At 45.0% G+C, this 20,796-nt stretch overlaps 1 protein-coding gene across 4 annotated transcripts in view; it reads right to left on the bottom strand.

Annotated features, from left to right (window-relative positions):
* SHANK3 (SH3 and multiple ankyrin repeat domains 3) overlaps nt 1–20,796 on the bottom strand; it is a 1,690,229-nt gene that overhangs the window by 985,489 nt on the left and 683,944 nt on the right. For 3 of the 4 annotated variants that reach the window (XM_029615063.1, XM_029615061.1, XM_029615060.1), the window contains exons 6-8: nt 3,069–3,177; nt 2,161–2,312; nt 343–510 (exon numbers count right to left, since the gene is read on the bottom strand). In XM_029615063.1, the coding sequence (XP_029470923.1) occupies nt 343–510; nt 2,161–2,312; nt 3,069–3,177 (429 nt within the window). The remainder of the gene's footprint in view (nt 1–342; nt 511–2,160; nt 2,313–3,068; nt 3,178–20,796) is intronic. The other variant, XM_029615062.1, reaches the window with a different exon arrangement.

Below are 20,796 nucleotides of genomic sequence, written 5' to 3'. Positions count from 1 at the left end.
AAAAGTTGTGAGAAAAAAATCTCATGGAGCTCCTAAACACGAGGTAAACTGCAGCGCGGAAAAAAAGAGACTGAAGAGAGACCCCTGTGGACACAGGGATCATGGCATGCTCAGTGTGCCAGTCAAAAGTGTTCTGTAATAGGGCTCCACCTAATGATGTCACCCATATGTGAGGACCACCATCCTGCTTGTCCTGGGAGAAAGAGTTTTATCTGTCAGGCAATTAATAAATCATTTTTAAATAAAATACATATATCCTTCCCCATCAATACCCAAGTCAAGCCTTTCACTCCCTTTTCACAGCCTCCATCCCTTCCCCTTTTCCTAATGTTCAAAATGCACCTGGTGGATTTCCTGCCAGCCATTCTCATCCATGCAGCCAACCTTGGCGTAGTCATGAAGCAAAAGCTCACAGCAGTAAGGATCACCTCCCACCATGGCACTGTGATACAGGGGGGTTAACCCTCGACTGTCCTTGTAATCTGGAGAGGCACCCAGGTCCAAGAGAGTCTGTAAAAATGAGGAGAAGATGTATTATACAGAAACTTTGGCACTCATCTCTATCAAAGTCTTTGAGGAGAAGGTATATTATTTTTATTTATTTATTTATTTATTTAAGGTTTTTTTATACCGGCATTCAAGAACTCGTTCTCATCATGTCGGTTTACAGAAAACAGGGGTGCAAAAATATAACCGAAAACATAAATAAACGTGGAGAAGAGAAGCAGTTACAATTAACAAGGGTTCATGAACTGGGATTATAAGAAATAAAAGAGATAGAGAAGGATAATTATATACAAGTGTACAATGTAAATAAGGAGTCCTCTGTATATACAAGAGAACAAAATAAATATGGGGTCCAATGTAAATAAGGAGTCCTCTGTACAATGTAAGTGTACAATGTAAATAAGGAGTCCTCTGTATATACAAGAGAACAAAATAAATATGGGGTCCACTATATACAGCTACTTAGCATAGGAGTCATTGATGGATCTTGTTAGGTGGAGTTCGGGAAGGCTTGCCTGAAAAGCCATGTCTTAAGTCTTTTCCTAAACGTTAAGAGGCACGGTTCGTTTCTTAGATCTGGTGGGATAGAGTTCCATAGCGGAGGGCCTGCTGTTGAAAGGGCTCGGTCTCTCAAGGTTCTGTGATTAGTAGTTTTTACGGGTGGAACAAGGAGGCATCCTGTGTAGGCTTCCCTAGTCGGTCTTGTTGATTCGTGAACACGGGGAGGAATTTGTAGGTCGATTATGGTGTGTTGGTGAATGATTTTGTATAATAATGTGATGGATTTGTAAATTACTCTGAAGTGGATTGGTAACCAGTGGAGGGCTTGAAGGACAGGAGAGATGTGGTCTCTTTTTCTGGTGTTTGTTAGTAAACGTGCTGCTGCGTTTTGGACCATTTGGAGTGGTTTTGTATATGAGGAGGGGAGGCCAAGAAGAGTCGCGTTGCAGTAGTCTAATTTGGAGAAGATGAGGGCTTGGAGAATGGTTCTGAAATCTTTGGCGTGGAAGAGTGGTCTTATCCTTTTTAAGACTTGCAGTTTATAGAAGCAGTCTTTGGTTGTTTTGTTGATGTGAGCTTTGAAGTTCAATTTATTGTCGATTAGGACACCTAGATCCCTTACATGAGTGGTTTGTAGGTTGGTTGGAAGACAGACTGTGGGTTTGTTATCGGGAGTTATGAGTAGGACTTCAGTTTTAGATGAGTTTAGTACCAGATTAAGGCTGTTGAGGAGGCTTTTAATTTCTAGGTGGCAGGATTCCCAGAATTCGAGGGTTTTTGAGTATGATTCTTTGATAGGGATCAGGATCTGGATGTCGTCCGCATAGAGAAAGTGTATTAAGTTGAGGTTGGTGAGGAGTTGGCATAGTGGGAGGAGGTAAATATTAAAGAGTGTAGGGGATAAGGAGGAACCTTGTGGGACTCCGACGGTCGAGTCGTGGCGTGCTGATTCTTTGTTCTGTATTTTTACCTTGTAGCCTCTGTTGGTTAGAAATGATTTGAACCAGGCGAGCGCTAAGCCAGAGATTCCTTTAGCAGCTAACTGTTTAATGAGGATCGCGTGGTTTACGGTATCGAAAGCTGCTGAAAGGTCTAGAAGGACTATTACACAGAGACACTGGTGCAAACACACTTAGATTTATTCTGACTTACCATCAGAACCACATGGTTTCTGCAACGAACAGCCTTGTGGAGTGCAGTGAGACCCTCCCGAGTACGGAAGTCCAAATGGGCTCCTCCATACTTTAGTGCTTTGATTAGCTCTGTGCTGTTCTCCAGTTGTGCAACCAGTGTCAGAGGGCATTCTGCAGAATCACACCAAGGAAAGGAGAAAAAGACAAAAGTAGGACATTTTCACAAAAATTCAATGCTCCAGTCTGATTACTGGAAACTTGGTTTGCTTTCTGGACTACCAGATTGGTTAGCTTGGCAAATTGCCATTTGCTAGTACCAACTATGGCTATATCTGTTGCAGGACATTAGCAATACATTATCCTTTGTAGGCAGAATTGCAGTGGTGTCTATAACTGTATAACAGGATCATGGTATGCCCTACAAATTTCCACTTTAATTGACAATCGTGCAAATACATTAGTGTTCAAATTTTCTATAGAATTCAGGGATGACACAGTAGTTACACAGCAAGGATTATAACTAGTTGACTTATGTCACATTTAATATTATCTGACAGGATGATAGTATGACAATGGCACTGATCAGACAATCATCCCAGGTATAAAACTGAATTTAAGAAGAAGGGTGACCATGTTGTGGTTTTGGTAAACATTATTTAATTAATTTAATTAGTCAACTCCGTGCTGGATTATTGGTAGAAAGCAATATATAGGGCTTTCCTTTCCCTTCATTGCTGTCTTACGTTCCTATCATGTCAGTTCCTTATTCGTTCTTTTCATTTTTTACTACCTATCATCTTCTTTCTTTTTCCACACTCCTCCTTTCTCATTCTGTGTGTCCTCTATCCTCTTTCTCTTTCTTATTTTCTTTCCTTTTCCCTACAACCTTCCTTCCTTCCTCTTTTTTTCTCAGGCCTCTGTTCTTACCTCCTGTATCAGGATCATGGAAGTTAGGATCCAGCCCTTTCTCTAGAAGCTTCAAGACTTTCTCTATGTTCCTCATCTGAATGTAATCCATAAACTTCTTCAGGTTAGCCTAGAAATTCAACCAAACAGAGAAATAATGTTGAGTGCCTGCTCAAAGAAACAGGGGCTATATATATACATCTCAAAACAAAGTAATAATGTGTCTTGGTTAGTGTACTAACTGTATTATTTCATTGTACTTTCAATATTTCTACATTTCTTTCTTTCAGTCAGCCCCTACCTCCATTTCATCATGTATTGCTCAACTTCTATATTTTTTAATTTCTTTATTTATGATGAATTCTACTTGGACCATGCTCTCTAAGGTGACAGTTCCATTACATGAGTTCCATTCTTTTCAGAAATTTCATACAGCTCTCTCTGAAGATTATATCTGAATTTGTGCTGGTGTTTCTCTTGTAATATGCAATAACATTTATCCTTCTGGGTAAATATTGGCATCAATATAAAACATTATGTCTAATACATAAAGCGGTATATGCTGAACAAGTGGACTGGATGAATGCAGCCATTCGCATTCACACTCCCCAACGAAATTTACGGTCAGCTGGTAAAGGCCTTCTGGTAATCCCTTTGCTTTCCACAGCCAGACTTACATCCGTCAGAGAAAGAGCTGTGTCATTAGCGGGACCAGGTCTCTGGAATTCACTTCCCATTGAAGTAAGGTTGCAAAGTAACTTGAAAGAATTCAAGAAAACGCTAAAAACCTGGTTATATATACAAGCTTTCCAAGTGGGATCTAGTTAGAATCATTTTTATTTTATTTATTTGTTGTTGTTTTTTTTAATTGTTTATTTTAATTTTCCATTTAAGACAATCTTAAATAAAAACATAGATGACACTTACAGTTTTATACCAATCACCAATAACAAAACCATAACTTTTTATCTCTGCATTGCCTTTAACCCATAATTTGGGGGAGAAAACAAAATAATTCTCAAATAATTATAACACATCAAGTTAAGGAGAGATTCTTACTTTTCTTTTTGATCGTCATTTCTCTCTCTTTGACTAATCTTATCATGCAAAAAAGTCTCTAAATGTGATGGATCTGTGAAACGAAATTTGTTTCCTTGATAGGATATATAACATACACACGGATACTTTAAAAAGAAGCTTGCACCTATTGCAAGTAATCTATCCTTCAAGGAAAGGAAATGTCTCCTTTTAACTTGTGTTGGCCGGGAGACATCAGGGAACATTTGAATTCGTTGTCCACAGAAACATAGATCTTTATACCTAAAGAAGTCTTTAAACAATTTATCCTTATCAGATTCTAACTGAAATGCAACAAAAAGTGTAGATCTTGAATTTATTTGTTTTTATATTCTTTGGTTTTATAGGTGAGCATTTTATGATTTATTTTTATATCTGGATTAGTTTTCTTTTTGTGATTGATTTTGTCATTTTATCAAGTGTATTGTATTTTATCCTCTTTTATGTTATTTTATGTTATTAATAATTTATGAAATTTTGTTAACCGGTGTGAAGGTATGTACCAAAACCGGTATAGAAAAAACGAATAAACAAATAAATAAATAAATGAACTCCTACTTTCATTACCATATTGCTTTCCTTTGCCTCTTTCTCTAAATCTGAGCCAGCATTGTTTATCTTTTTTTTTTTTTTTTAATTTATTGCATTTTAAAGATATACAAGTATCCACTTGTCAAGGAAATAACTCGAGTACAATTAAAGTAATACAAAATGAAAATTTCCGTTATCCATTAACCAATAGTCTTTACTGTACTCAATATTAATAAAAGAAATACGGGAGAGCAGGAAACAAGGAGCGATACACTATATGAAATAAAGAAACACAACAATTGGTTGCCCTGAATAATCCTCCACCTAATACATTCACATACACCTAAGCTGTAAGCTTAAATGGGGTTGGTATGAGTGTCGAGAAAAGATCTTAACTGAGATGCTTCTAAAAGTATGTATCTCTGTTCCCCACTCTTTACATGACACTTGCAAGGAAATTGTAGCTTGAAAGTTCCCCCCTTCTGGAGGACTTCCGCTCTCATATTAAGAAATAGTTTTCTCCGCAATTGTGTCTGCTTAACTAAATCTGGGTAGCACCAAATCATTTGTCCAAAGAATAACGTTTGATTGTTGTGAAAAAACTGCTAAAAGAAATTTTATTTTTGTCCATTAAGAATGCGAAAGAAACTAGTAGTGGCCTCCTTTGGGAGACCACCATCTCTTGCGATGAATCCAGAAGAGCTGTTAAATCTGGCAATGATATTTCTTCCAGATTACCTTGATTAGGATCACCAGGAAATAAATAATAAGCTTTTGTAATAACAGGCTTAATTTCTTCAGGAATTTTCAGTACCTGAGAAACATACAATTTAAAAAGATCCAATGGTGAAATATTTCTTAAGACAGGAAAGTTAATGAACCTCAAATTATGAGCTCTTAAGTTGTTCTCTATTCTTTCCAATCTCTTATTTACTTCTGTTTCAGTCTGTACCAAAATTATCTGTATTTTCTCGACAGTTTCCAACCGTTCTTCTATTTTTCCCATTTTTTCTTTTTGACTGGCCAATTCAGCAGCATTTTGTTTAGTTTGAACTTTAATACCTTGCACCTCGCTTGTCAATCCCACTATAGTGGTCTCCAAAGATTTGAGAGCTGCCCAGATCATAGAAAGAGTTATTTCCCCTGGGGGAATCATTGACACAGTACTTTTTACTTCTCGGACCTCAGCTTCCCTTCCCCCACTTACTGCTTTGTCGACGCCATTGCTCACTCTCAACGGGCCGGGTCCTAGAGCAAGCTCCAGGTCCACTCCTCCTCCTCTTCCTCGCGGATCCGGATCACTTTGCTCCATACTGGTAAGTCCCAAAGTTGTTTCTCTATATGCTACCAACTCTACCCCTCCGCTACTCTCCTCGGAGGGGGAGGTAGCATCCGACTGCCTCAGATCTTCTCCAAGGCCCGGCGGCAGCAGTCTCTTTGGTAAACTGGGACTCAGAGATAACTCGGTCAAAGGGGAAAGTCCTCGCTCCTCGACTGCCCCTATAGTGACCTGGTCTCCCGGCGTTGGTGGGGGAAGCGTGGCAAAGAAGCTACCTATCCGTGGTTGGGAGGCTTTGGTCGGTGTGGAGGTGCTTTCTCCACAACGCACCCTCGCCTTCCGCTTAGTATGTGGCATGATTGGCAACTACATTGAGTAAAGGTTCAGGAGCTCCTTCTGCCACGTTTGATCAGGGCGCCATCTTGAAAGCTCCTTGTTTATCTTAAGGATGAATCTGACAACCAAAGTACATCAAATACTTAATGGCCATTGGCTTGCCAGAGGACAGAGCAGTCTGAACTCCGGCTATCCTTGCATCAACTTTATTATTTACAGGCAAAAATGAAACACAGATAGCCTGCTTACCTCAGAAATGCTTACCAAACATACAGCAATAGGTCAGTGATTATACAGGAGCTGCCTTATCCTCATTCCTAGATTCTCTCTGTTCCTCCTCTGAGACTAAGCTTTATTTCCCTGCTCCCTCGAGATTTATGTATCTTAGAAATTTCCACAACTCTCTCTGGGCTTCCCCAAGGGAAGACTTCTATCAACGACTCCTTTCAAACCTTGGTTATTCCAAGAGTCTCACTCTTGACAACATGCAGTTCATTGACCCCCATCCTGGGTTTCTGTGCCAGTGAACGTACGACAGTCCCCAAATCCTTAGTAGCAATGGTGTCATTTTGATTAAAAAGAGAGATATCCTCCTTGATCTCTGAAATTTTCTCCTCTGGAGTGATTTTGCCAGGATAGGGAACTACTGCTGCTTTCCCCAAACGTGGTTCATAACCTATGCAGCTTTGCTTAACTTGTTCTCTCAAATTGAGGGATTGCTTAATCCAAGTTCACCTGGTACCTTTGCTGAAGTCCCTTCCATCTCAACTGGGATCATGGAAATACAAAGTCCAAAGTAAGGAGCACTAACAAATAGGGATGTGAATCGTTTTTTGACAATTTAAAATATCGTCCGATATATTTTAAATCGTCAAAAATCATTAGAGGCGATATATAATAGGAATTCCCCCAATTTATCGTCAAAAATCGTAAATCGGGGGAAGGGGGAGGGGAAGGGGGAGGGCGGGAAAACCGGCACACTAAAACAACCCTAAAACCCACCCCGACCCTTTAAAATAAATCCCCCTCCCTCCCGAACCCCCCCAAAATGTCTTAAATTACCTGGGGTCCAGTGGGGGGGCCCCGGTGTGATGTTCCACTCTCGGGCCACGGGTACGTTGATAGAAATGGCGCCGGTGCTACCTTTGCCCTGTCATATGACAGGGCAAAGTTAGCGCCGGCGCCATTTTGGTTCCTGTCCCCTGACGTCACGAGCGTAGGAGATCGCTCCCGGACCCCCGCTGGACCCCCAGGGACTTTTGGCCAGCTTGGGGGGGCCTCCTGACCCCTAGAAGACTTGCCAAAAGTCCAGCGGGGGTCCGGGAACGACCTCCTGCACTCGAATCGTGTTGCCGTAATGCAAAATGGCGCCGGCCGTACGGACATACGGCCGGCGCCATTTTGCAATGCGGCAATATGGCCATACGGCCGGCGCCATTTTGCAACGAGTGTTGCCTGCTTGACATATTCATTCTTTTTTTTTTAGTATTGTTTTACTATTATGAATGTTTTATATCTCTTGACTTTATTCTTTAATGTTTTATGAGGAATTATGTTTCTATTTTTCCATTGTTGCAATGCATTATAGTTAGGCTTACTGTATTTTCCAGAGGATGTGTGTGAGCAAGAGTGAGTAAGCCAATGAACATGTATGTGAGTAAGAGAACCAGCATGCCAATGAGCATTTGTGTGAATGAGAGGACTATTTAAAACAATGAGTATGTGTGTGAGCCAGAGTTTGTGAGCCAGTCAGCATGTATGTGAGAGAGAATATAAGGGAGTTTGTGTGAGAATGAGCATATATGTTAGAACGTGTGTATATATAAGAAAGAGGAGAAAGTTTGTGCATACCTTCTATCCCTGACTAATCCATGACAATCTGAGGGTGACTGTAATAAAGTTCCCAGGTAAGGAGAGCAAGGGATTTCTTTTTAGCCTTAGTTTTAATTATTGAGTGATATTTGATGTGTCTGCTGTTCTGAAATATTTTATTGATTGGAAAATTAAAACAAAAAAACAATGTAATATTTTTAATCATTTGATTTTCTATTTATCAGCTGCTTTGAAATATGTATTATTTTTATGAGTATGGTTTTACTATTATGATTGATAATATATATATCTTTTATGGTTTCATGTTTAATAAGGAATGGTGAAGTTTCTGTTTTTCTACTGTTGCACTGCATATGGAATCTGTCTTGTTATGGTTTCCAATTCAGTTTTTGTTTGCACCGAAGGAGTGCAACTAAGGGACCTGCCCCTTAGAGTGCCCCTTTGTGCTGCCCCAATATCTCTGTTCCTGTCCTGACTCTAAACCAACTGAACAAGCGTCAGGAGAAAACGGTGGTTAACTGACCCATACTCAACTCAAACCTATTCGGCACGTCACAAACGACGTGGGCGACACACTGGTCTCTGAACCTCAACATTATCCTGTTCCCCACCTCTCCCGATCACTATCCTACTACCCTCCCCTTCTGACCGACTGGCCCTCTCCCAGGACATCTTTATCAGATCAGCAATTTCGTTACCCTACTTTCTTACCTTACCCTCCCCATCTTCCATTTCTCATTGCCTCCCCCCTGAAGCATCTCATCTATTAATATGCTGACCTACAGGATACCTACACTCAAACACTACAATCACAGACCCCTCCTCCCCCTCCCCCTCCCCATCCCCACAGACCCAGATCATACCTTAAAACAATCCTCCCCTCCATGATCACCCCCCATCTCCCAAATTGTTGGCATAACTGCCCTCTCCCTCATCCTCCTCAACGCCCAATCAATAGGCAAAAAAATACCTATCCTTAATGACACCCTCCTAGACACCAACCCAGACATCTGTGCTATCACAAAGACATGGATAAAAGAAACTGACATTGTCTTATTAAATCAATTACCCACTGACTCATATGATATCATATCCATATCCAGACCCAAAACGAAAGGTGGAGGAATTCTCTTAGCAACCAAAAAAGAACTCAAACTAGTACACCATTCTACTGCCTCCCCATCTAAGCTGGAAATAGGTCTCTTCAAATCTTCATTTCTCCAAAATTGCCTTATCTACTCCCCACCAGGAACACTTGACACAAACCCTTCCCTGCTTATTGAATATATCACTAAGAATATCAACATAGATTCCCAACTATTATCCTTGGAGATTTTAACCTTCATGTTGATACTACACCACGCACACCTTCCTGTGACACCATACTAAATTCCTTAAAGGCTATAGGCTTTAGACAGATCATTAATAACCCCACTCATCGCGCTGAACACACCCTCGACCTTATCTTCACAAACTCCCTCATACAACCAGACTCCCTACTTATACTCCTATTTCCTGGTCCGACCACTATCTTATTAAAATCACATGCTCCATCAGAAACCCCCTCCCCCCTTCTAGCTCCAAAACTACAATACACTTCAGAAAATCATGCAACAGAGATGACCTCATCACACATCTCTCAGACACCCTTGACAACCTAGATCTTTCTAACGCTGATATAGCCCTAGCATCCTGGCACAGTTAAAACTATTCAGGCTCGCAAGCTATGTTCAAAAGATGAACTTACCAATGCACTCAATAAGGAACTGCACAATCTTGACCTATCAGACGCCAACACTGCACTCGCATCATGGCACTCTCTCACCGATACTGTTGCAACCGAAATCTGCCCTCTACGCACAAAGAAAATCAAACCCCCCAATACAACAAAAAAACCTTGGTACACTCCCGAAGTAAAAATGCTCAAATGCACCCTTAGGAAACTAGAAAGAGACTGGCGTAATGACCCCTCTCTCACACAACGCAATGCTTATAGAACAACCTTAAACAAATACCGTGAACAAACTCACAATGCAAAAAAGGACTACTATGCCAAAAGAATTCATGATTTGCAATATAACTCAAATGCACTTTTTACATATGTAACTGAATTGACAAAACCCAACACTACACCCTGCCTTGATAAAGATGCTGAAAAGAGAAGCGAAGAACTTGCCAAATTCTTTCATGAGAAAATCGCAAAAATCATGACCCGTTTTCCTAACAATAATCTTCCAGCCAAACCCATCCCCAATATTCCTCATGCCACCTTCAACTCCTTTGAGCTCACCGGCTCCTTAGAAATTGAAAACACCATTAAAAAAATGAAACCAGGCACACACCCTAGTGACACCATACCTACAAAACTCCTCATATCTATCCCTGAAATAATTGCTCCCCACATTGCTAACATTATCAATTGCTCCCTTACCCATGGTGAAGTTCCTACCCCAATGAAACAAGCCATCATCAAACCCATACTAAAAAAACCCAAAGCTGAGCCCTCCGACCTCGCTAATTACCGTCCCATTTCCAATCTACCTTTCCTAGCAAAAATTCTCGAAAAAATTGTACACATGCAACTTACAGATTACCTGGAAAAGCATAACTTTCTCGCACCTACTCAATTTGGCTTTCGTAAGCATCTTAGCACCGAAACCCTTCTCATCTCACTCACCAATGCCATCCTCACTGGGCTTGACAAAGGACACTCCTACCTCATAGCCATGCTTGACATATCGGCAGCATTTGACACCATAAACCACAATATCCTCATTACCCGACTCAGTGAAATAGGTACAGCTAATACCCCACTGCGCTGGTTTGAATCCTACCTTCAAAATAGACAATACAAAGTCAACTTTGGGGACAAAGAATCACAACTTTACAACATAAACCATGGAGTACCCCAAGGATCTGCCCTTTCCTCTACGAGTATTGAGAAAACATGTAAGGAAGAAATTAATTAAACAAACTTGAGAACTTCTTAACCAAAACTGCTGTCTTGATGTGAAGTATTATCTAGGCAGTAATGAGCAGTAAAAGTATGGACAGAAGATCAGGTAGCAGTTTTGCAAACACTTTCCAAGGAAGCAAAGCAAAAGATAGGCTAAGGAAGCTGCTGCAGCTTTGACCTGATGAGGTTCCACTTTACTATGAAGTTCTTGTCCTGACTGATTATAGCAATAAGAGATGCGATCCAAAATCCAAGTGGAAAGAGTTGTTTTTGTATCTGAAAACCCATGTTTGACTGGGTTAAAAGAGATGAATAGGTATGAGGACTTCCTGTTGGACCTTGTTCTTTCCAAACAGAACACTAGAAATCTGCAATCCAGTATATGAATAATCTGTTCGCCCTTATTGGCATGTGGTTTCAGGAAAAATGTTGCAGTATTATAGATTGATTTAAGTGAAACTCAGAGTCCACAGGAACCAAGATGGAAACATAGCTGTGACCTGCTGAGCATCGTACTATATCTTGTTTCCTAAAATTGAAATTTCTTTGATAAAAATGATGCTTTCAGGCCAAAAAAGACGGGCACGGGAGAGTGGTTCAACAGAGGCCCCAACCGTGTCAGCGATGGTCGGCCTGATGGATGCCCATGTGGTAATTGGACTTACCCAACCAGGAAGACAACCGCGGGAGGAGATCCAAGAAGGCAGTGGTACAATCGATCCCCTCCAGGATTCGATAATATCTTTATCCCTGGTTTCAAATCGCCACCAGAAAACCACAGTCGAGAGGAGGCCTTTGGGGGAGCTCTCCGGCACGGGTTGATGATCTCATCATACCCGAAAGTATTGGAGAGGAGACAACAGACGAGACCGCGTTGGTGTTGGAAGTGGTCGGCGGCTCCGATGAGATTGTAGCGGGAGGAGAGAGGCAGTCGGAGGCCAAATCAACAATGGGAACAAGCAAAGAATCTTTTCACGTTAAGATAACTCCGATGGTGAGTCAGGCAATTTTTTCCTTTGAAACTATTTGGGATACTTTAGCTTTGCTTAATAAAAATATCTCTTTACAACTAACTCCGTTGGTAAATAAAGTTGCTGAAAATGAGTTAAACATAAAAGGGCGGATTTTAAGAGCCCTGCTCGCGTAAATCCGGGCGGATTTACGCGAGCAGGGCCTTGCGCGCCGGTGCGCCTATGTTCCATAGGCCTACCGGCGCGCGCAGAGCCCCAGGACTCGCGTAAGTCCCGGGGTTTTTCGAGGGGGGCTGGTCGGGGCGTGTCGGGGGCGTGTCAAATCGGCACGGCGTTTTGAGGGCAGGACGCGGCGTTTTGGGGGCAGGACGCGGTGTTTCGGGGGCGGGCCCGGGGGCGTGGTTTCGGCCCGGGGCGGTCCGGGGTCATGGCCGCGCCCTCCGGAACCGCCCCCAGGTTGTGTCTCGGCGCGCTAGCGGCCCGCTGGCGCGCAGGGATTTACTTCTCCCTCCGGGAGGCGTAAATCCCCCAACAAAGGTAGGGGGGGTCTAGATAGGGCCGGGGGGGTGGGTTAGCTAGAGGAAGGGAGGGGAAGGTGAGGGGAGGGTGAAAGCGAGTTCCCTCCGAGGCCGCTCCGAAATCGGAGCGGCCTCGGAGGGAACGGCGGCAGGCTGCGTGGCTTGGCGCGCGCCGGCTACACGAAATCGGCAGCCTTGCGCGCGCCGATCCAGGATTTTAGCGGATACGCGCGGCTACGCGCGTATCTACTAAAATCCAGCGTACTTTTGTTTGCGCCTGATGCGCCAACAAAAGTACGCGAAGGCGCGCTGTTTGAAAATCTACCCCAAAGAGAATACAAGAGGAGAATATAAAGAAAGACCATGTAATACAAGTGATTAAAAAAACTGTTGGGAATATGAACGATCAATATCTTTCAGTAATTAAAGAAAATCAACTCCTGGGAAGAAAGGATGAGAATCTGGAAAACCAATTGAGGGGAAAAATCTTAAGACTGATAAATTTTCCTAAAGTCCCACTGGTATCGGCTAGAGATATGTGGGGCAGATATAGAAATTTACCCCAGATACACTCCCACCACTAACCAGAGTTTATTACACACCAGCTATGAGATTAAAAGATACTGAGAAACAGGATTTTCAATCCTTAACACCTCTAAATGTTTCAGAAATTCTGGAATTGTTGGAAACAGAAATAGCTCAACCATCTACATTAATTATATAATTTATGCTAGATACCGATAAAGATTTGGTTATGAAAAGGTATTTTCGTACTAAAGACTTATTCATACAGATGAAGGTACAAATATTTCCGGACATCGCAAGAGACACCCAAAAAAGATGGCAATTTTTTATTATGAGGCCCCAGTTATTACAAATGGGTGCTATGTTTAAGTTAAAATTCCCATGTAAATGCTGTATTAGATATAAAGAGGTCAATTACATTTTTTTTCTGTCCGTTGCAGTTATCAAAGTTCTTATCAGATAGAATTTCTTCAGTTCCCACTGAAGATAGGCCGGAATCTGCAATTCCTCAGTAAAGTTATAAAAGATCTCTAAAGTGATTTAGTAAATGCAAGAGCTATACTCCTTAAATTTTCTTATTATTTGAGCCTTCATTCTCTTTTTTGGATTCTCCATATTGTGGACTTTTTGCAATGACCATGGAATTATTAATGAAGTGTAATGATTATATATTTCCCATGATTATATTATATAAAATAGGTCATTGTAAAGTAATTTGCTTGTTGGTATTTATGTAAAAGTGCAATAAAAAAAACAAACAAACTCAGAGTCCACTTCTAATAAAAATTTAGGATGAATTTTCAAAATTACCCTGTTGTAGAAAAACTGTATGTACAAAGAATATGAGACAAGTACTTGTAACTTGCTTTCTCTTCATGCAGAAGTTACAGCTATCATAAACAAAACCTTCCTAGAAAAGAATTTAAGATTTATTTTTGCTAAAGGTTCGAAAGGAGATTTCATGAGCTGAGAAAGAACTATGTTTAGAACGCAAAAAGTAAATGTATCTTTAATCTGGGGATTTAAATATGTTAGTCCTTTCATGAATCTGGCAGCTGTAAGTTGCTGGGCTATAGGAATTCTTCTTAAACATTCATGATATGCTACTATAGTGCAAGATGCACTCTGACTCGGTTAGTTTTTAAACCTGAGTCAGATGGGCTTATCAGATATAGAAGTAAAAGGGGAACAGGACATTTAAAAAGGTCCTGATTGACTTTTGAATGTAACTCACCTTGAGCTACCAATGATAAAGTGTGAGCTAAATCTAAAAATAAATAAAATTTAAAGTTCTACAATCTTCTAATAGAGTATTCCTTGATGTTACTCACTTCAGTAGGGAATTACATAGACAAGACTAGGTGACTTTTCAATATCCATATAGTCAAAGAAAAAGATAGAAACTTAGGATGGGAGGGCATATCCGACATGGCAGATGAGAGGCTGTGAGCTCCATGTGTTTGTAGAGGTTCCTGCTTTTCTGTCCAGTCAAGTAGAAGGGGAAACTCCTGGTCTTCCCTGCAGACCCAGGAGTTGGTCTACTTGCTGGACCAATGGATGTATATAATAACATAAGATTTGCTATACCGGGTAAGACCAGAGGTCCATCAAGCCCAGCATCCTGTTTCCAACAGTGGCCAATCAGGTCACAAGTACCTGGCAGCACTGTTCCCTCTAAGTTGTGCAAATGTGTATATGCACATATTTCATGAACCCCATACATACAGCAAAACATAAAGAGGTAGATCTTTAAAAAGTACGCCAGATTTTATAAGATACGCGCATAGCCACGCGTATCTTATAAAATCCGGGTCAGCGCGCGCAAGGCTGCGCAAAATCGGCAGCCTGCCTCCGTTCCCTCTGCGTCCCCCCACCTTCCCCTCCCTTTCCCTACCTAACCCACCCCCCGGCCCTACCTAAATCCCCCCCTACCTTTGTTGGGCAAGTTACGCCTGCTTGAAGCAAGCGTAACTTGCGCGCGCCGCCTGCATCCCCCGGCACAGGCCGCAGTGCCGGGGGACTTGGGACCACCCTTCCGGCCTGCCCCCGAACCTTCACCATTAGATTCAAAACCCAAGTCTTTGCCCCAATCAGCCACTAATTTACTAAAAAGATGGGACTTGTGATGAGACCAGAACATCATTAACCAAATTGAGATTCTGTTGAATTTGAGGGTAGTGTCAAAAAAGGAATCAGCTTCATCCGAAAAATATAAACTTTCTAACGATCCATTACTCAGCTGCTGACAATAATGTCAGGCTTGGAAGTAAGCAAGGGTCAATCAATTGTGCCATACTGTAAAACCCCTACCTTTCCAATCTTGAAATATATCAGTCTGATTCAGCTGAAAAATCAGGATTACCAATAAAAGGAAAATTAGTTTCTTACCTGATAATTTTCGTTCCTGTAGTACCAAGGATCAGTCCAGGACACCTGGGTTGTGACTCCGCACCAGTAGATGGAGACAGATTAAAACTTGTGGGCGGAGCCATATATAAGCCCCTGTGCCAGTCACAGCCCCTCAGTCATACGTAATGTCAAAGTAGAAAAATCCAAAAGCCAACATAGCTAACCATAGAAACTTACTAAGTAAAATAACTCCAACACCCCTACAGGAAAACAGACTCTCCAACCGGGAGAGCGAACAAAAGAAGGGGTCAGCGTATTAAAAAACAACAATGAGCGGACTCTCCATTACTATAGCGCCACACTGCGGGCGGGATCCTGGACTGATCCTTGGTACTACAGGAACGAAAATTATCAGGTAAGAAACTAATTTTCCTTTCCCTGTACGTACCAGGATCAGTCCAGGACACCTGGGATGTACCAGAGCTAAGTTATCGAGGGTGGGAAGCAGAGAGTCCCGCTCGGAGTACCCTCTCTCCAAATCCCCCAGCATCAGTAGCTTGAACATCCAATCGGTAATGTTTAATGAAGGTATGCAACGATTTCCAGGTAGCCGCCCTGCAAATCTCTTGAGGCGAAACCTGAGAAGATTCCGCCCAGGACGCCGCATGAGATCTTGTCGAATGAGCTCGAAGACCCACTGGCGGTGTTTTACCGCGCAGAATGTACGCGGAACCAATGGCCTCCTTGAGCCAACGGGCGATCGTTGTGTGGGACGCCGCAGAACCTTTCTTCGGACCCGACGTCAACACAAACAGATGATCTGTTAAACGAAAAGAATTTGTGACCTCTAGATAGCGAAGAAGAGACCTTCGCACATCTAGTTTTCTCAAATCCCTCAACTTCGGGTTGGAAGAATCACCAACCGCGAAAGCGGGAAGTTCAATCGATTGATTCAAATGAAAAGCCGATACGACCTTAGGCAAGAAAGAGGGAACAGTCCGCAAGGAAACCCCTGAATCGGAAAAGCGCAAAAAGGGCTCTCTGCAGGATAGAGCTTGCAACTCAGAAATCCGGCGAGCCGAAGCAATGGCTACCAGGAATACAGTCTTTAACGTGAGATCTTTGATCGTAGAATGCTTCAGAGGCTCAAAAGGAGCTGAGCATAAGGACGAGAGCACCCAGTTGAGGTTCCAAGAAGGACAAGGGAGCCGCAAAGGAGGACGGAGGTGTTTCGCCCCCCGAAGGAAACGGGAGATATCCGGGTGGAGAGCCAGGGAGACTCCCCGAATCTTACCACGCAAACAACCAAGCGCCGCGACTTGGACCCGTAGGGAACTGCACGCTAAGCCTTTGGCCAGCCCAGCCTGGAGAAAAGCCAAAATATCGGGAATAGCAGCGGAAGTGGGACTAAGACCCCGCTCCACGCACCACTCCTCAAAGACTACCCAGACTCGAACATAAGCCAGAGACGTGGATTGTTTTCTGGATCTCAGCAACGTAGCAACTACCGCGTCCGAGTAACCTTTTTGCTTCAACCGATACCTCTCAAAAGCCATGCCGCGAGACAGTAGTGATCCGCATCCTCCAAACAGACGGGACCCTGACGAAGGAGCCCCGGAAACCCCTGTAGACGAAGGGGTGCCGCCACCGACAACTGGACCAGGTCCGCAAACCACGGACGGCGCGGCCACTCCGGCGCCACCATGATCACGTTGGACGGGTGCAATTCTATGCGCCGCAGTATCTTGCCGATCATGGGCCATGGTGGGAACACATACAGTAGCACCTCTGCCGGCCAGGGAAGTGCTAACGCGTCGACCCCTTCTGCTCCTCTTTCTCGGCGTCGACTGAAAAATCTCGGAGCCTTTGCGTTGTTCCACGTGGCCATGAGATCCATGTGGGGCGTTCCCCAAGTCCTGCAAATGAGAAGAAACGCTTCTTCCGCTAGCTCCCACTCTCCGGGATCCAGGTGGTGTCGGCTGAGGAAGTCCGCCTGGACATTGTCGGCTCCTGCTATGTGAGACGCAGCGAGATCGCTGAGATGCCGCTCTGCCCAGGCCATCAAGGAACATGCTTCCTCCGCTACTTGAGGACTTTTCGTCCCTCCCTGGCGATTGATGTAAGCCACGGTGGTCGCGTTGTCCGACAATACTCGGATTGCCTTTCCTCGTACAAGGGGTAGAAAAGCTTGCAATGCCAGACGGACCGCCCTGAACTCTAGGCGGTTGATAGACCACCGGGTCTGATCTTCTGACCATAGACCCTGAACCGATTTCTCTTGGCAAACTGCACCCCAACCGGAAAGACTGGCATCCGTGGTCACCACTGTCCAGTTGGGAAGAAGAAGAGATACTCCACAGGAGAGATGTTTGGAATCCAGCCACCAGCCCAGGCTGGAGCGCACCTGATTCTCGAGAGGCAGTGGAAGATAATATTCCTCTGAGATCGGTTTCCAGCGGGACAACAATGAAGACTGCAGTGGCCGCAGGTGAGCGAACGCCCAAGGGACTAACGCCAGCGTTGAGGCCATAGATCCGAGAACTGTCAGGTAATCACAGACTCGCGGACGGTGTTGAGACAAAAGTCGTCGTACCTGAGACTGTAGTTTGCATATCCGATCCTGAGAGAGAATCCCTCTGCCCCGTTTTGTGTCGAAAACGGCTCCAAGGTACTCCAAGGACTGAGTGGGTTCCAGATGACTCTTGTTGTAGTTGACCACCCAGCCGAGGGACTGCAAGAATTGTAGCACCCTGGATACCGCTTGCCGACACAGGCTCTCTGACTTCGCCCGAATCAGCCAGTCGTCGAGGTAAGGGTGAACCAGTAGGCCTTCCCGACATAAGTGCGCCGCCACTACCACCATCACTTTCGTGAATGTCCGAGGCGCTGTCGCCAGGCCGAACGGAAGAGCCCGGAACTGGAAGTGTCTGCCCAGAATGCAAAACCGCAGAAACCGCTGGAAGGCTGGCTGGATGCCCACATGAAGGTATGCTTCTGTGAGATCTAGTGACGCAAGGAATTCGCCTGGCCGCACTGACGCGATCACCGAACGAATGGTTTCCATCTTGAAGTGAGGGACCCGAAGACATCTGTTGACTCCTTTCAGATCCAGTATGGGTCGGAAAGTGCCGTCCTTCTTGGGAACTATGAAGTAAATGGAGTACCGGCCCTTGCCGTACTGATCGGCCGGAACTGGAGAGATGGCCCCCAAGCTTTCTAGTCTTCGGATGGTGTCTAGCACTGCCGCCTTCTTCTTGGGATCCTTGCAAGGCGAGACCAGGAACTTGTCCGCTGGGATGCGAGCAAAATCTAACTCGTAACCGTGTCTTATCACATCGAGGACCCACTGATCCGACGTCATGCTGGCCCATACCTCGAGAAATAAGGATAGACGCGCCCCCACGTTTGGGACAGCGTGCTGAGGGCGCGACGAGGAATGGGCCGGCCGAACTTCATTGCGAAGGTTTGGAACCCGTACCCGACGGGGCTCCTCCTTGCCTGCCAAAGCGTTTGCCCCGAAAGGAGTGCTGCCAGTGAGTGTTTCGAGAAGAGGCCGGCCTGTACGAAGGTCCGGTGGATCTTTGCGGCCTGGACTTCCGGGGACCCCGGAAACGGGCTCTGCCAGAAAACGAAGAGCGCGACCGGGTCCTATCCTCTGGCAGCCTAAACGCTCGGTTCTCACCCAGGGAAACCATCAAGTCATCTAATTCCTTACCAAACAGCAATTTCCCTTTGAAGGGCAATGCCCCGAGGTGAGCCTTGGACAAACCATCCGCCGCCCAGTTGCGCAGCCAAAGAAGGCGGCGTGCCGACACCGCTGCCACCATGGATCTAGCTGAAGTGCGTAGAAGATCATGGAGCGCATCGGCCCCATATGCGATAGCTGCTTCCAACCTATCTGCTTGGGAAGCCTCCTCCGGAGAGAGATCTGCATTCGCCTGCAGTACCTGGGCCCAGCGCAGACTAGCTCGCATAGCGAAGTTCGTGCAAATGGCAGCTCGAACTCCCAAGGCGGAAACCTCAAAAATCTTTTTGAGCTGTACCTCCAACTTTCGGTCTTGAATATCCCGGAGGGCCGTCGCTCCCGTGACAGGGATGGTAGACCTCTTCGTGACAGCGGACACCGCCGAATCCACTTTTGGAAGTCGGAGGAGCTCCAGCGCCTCCTCCGGTAAAGGATAGAGTTTATCCATGGCCTTGCTGACTTTCAAACCTAACTCCGGAGTATCCCATTCCTTGAAAAGGATATCCGTGGACGAGAAATGAAAAGGGAAGGCAACCGCCGGTCCTGTGAGGCCGAGAAGAACAGGATCCATATTCGCCTCCTGGCGGACCACCACCAGAGGAGCTTCAATTCCCAATTCATGGAGAATGGCCGGGATGAGAGGTGCCAGTTCCTCTCTGCGGAATAGCCGTACCACCTTGGGGTCATCCCCTTCTGCAGCCTGTGCAGCTTTCTCTGCAATGGGCTGTGCAGTACCATCCACTGCTGCCTTCCCGGCCCCCGTCAGGGGCTCCTCGGCGGACTCCGTATCATCCTCAGGGGAATCCTCGGGATCCGATTCCTGCGGCACCCCCCTGGGAGGCCGCTTCCCCCGGGACGCACCGTGGGCGATCTCCGCGCCCTTCCTGGACTTCTTTTTCCGTGGAGGGGACCCGTGGTCGGCCGCACGCGAGCCATTCCCCCGGATGCGCTTGCTGCGCTTGTATTTGAGAACTTTGCGCAGCAACAGCGCAAAATCCTCAGAAAAATCACCAGAATCTGAAGAATCACTCTCGGAAGCCTCCCGGGACCGAAGCCCCTCCAAGGGAACCTCCCCCGCCGCGACACGCTGTGGGGAAAGTGCAGGAGGAAAGGAAGAGGCCCCCACCGTTTCCCGCGAAATTTCCCGGCCGGTGGCCAAGATGGCCGCCACTCCCGCACTAACCGGGAAAAGATCCTGAGGCCTGTCAGCGGAGCTACCACCGCGCGACGGCGAACGCGCGACCCGGGAACGAGCCCCCCGCGGCGCTGCCGAGGGTCCCTCATCACCCGGGACGCAAGCTGAACAAAGGCTGTCCCTTGAAAGACGCGCGCGCGCCGAGCCGCAGGCCCTGCACTGTGCAGCACGCGGCATGCCGGCGAAAACGCGGGAGAAAACGGGGCCGCGGCAAAAAAATTACCACAAAAATTAAAAAATTAAAAATAAACAAATAGCGCAATTCGGCGACCTCCCCCCTGCCAATGACGCCCCCCCCCACCGACAAAAACGGAGCGGCGACGCCAGGTAACAGAGAGCCGCAAAAACAAAATTAAAAACTTTTTTTTTTTTTTTTACAAACAAAAACGCTGTCCCTGGTACTGAAAAGCCCTTATTCCTGCAGGGGTGAGTGA

This window comes from Rhinatrema bivittatum, chromosome 9 (assembly GCF_901001135.1).
Source record: "Rhinatrema bivittatum chromosome 9, aRhiBiv1.1, whole genome shotgun sequence".
NCBI lineage: Eukaryota > Metazoa > Chordata > Amphibia > Gymnophiona > Rhinatrematidae > Rhinatrema > Rhinatrema bivittatum.
The sequence above is the reverse complement of the archived record's forward strand: the minus strand, read 5'-3'. Positions and strand labels throughout refer to the sequence as shown.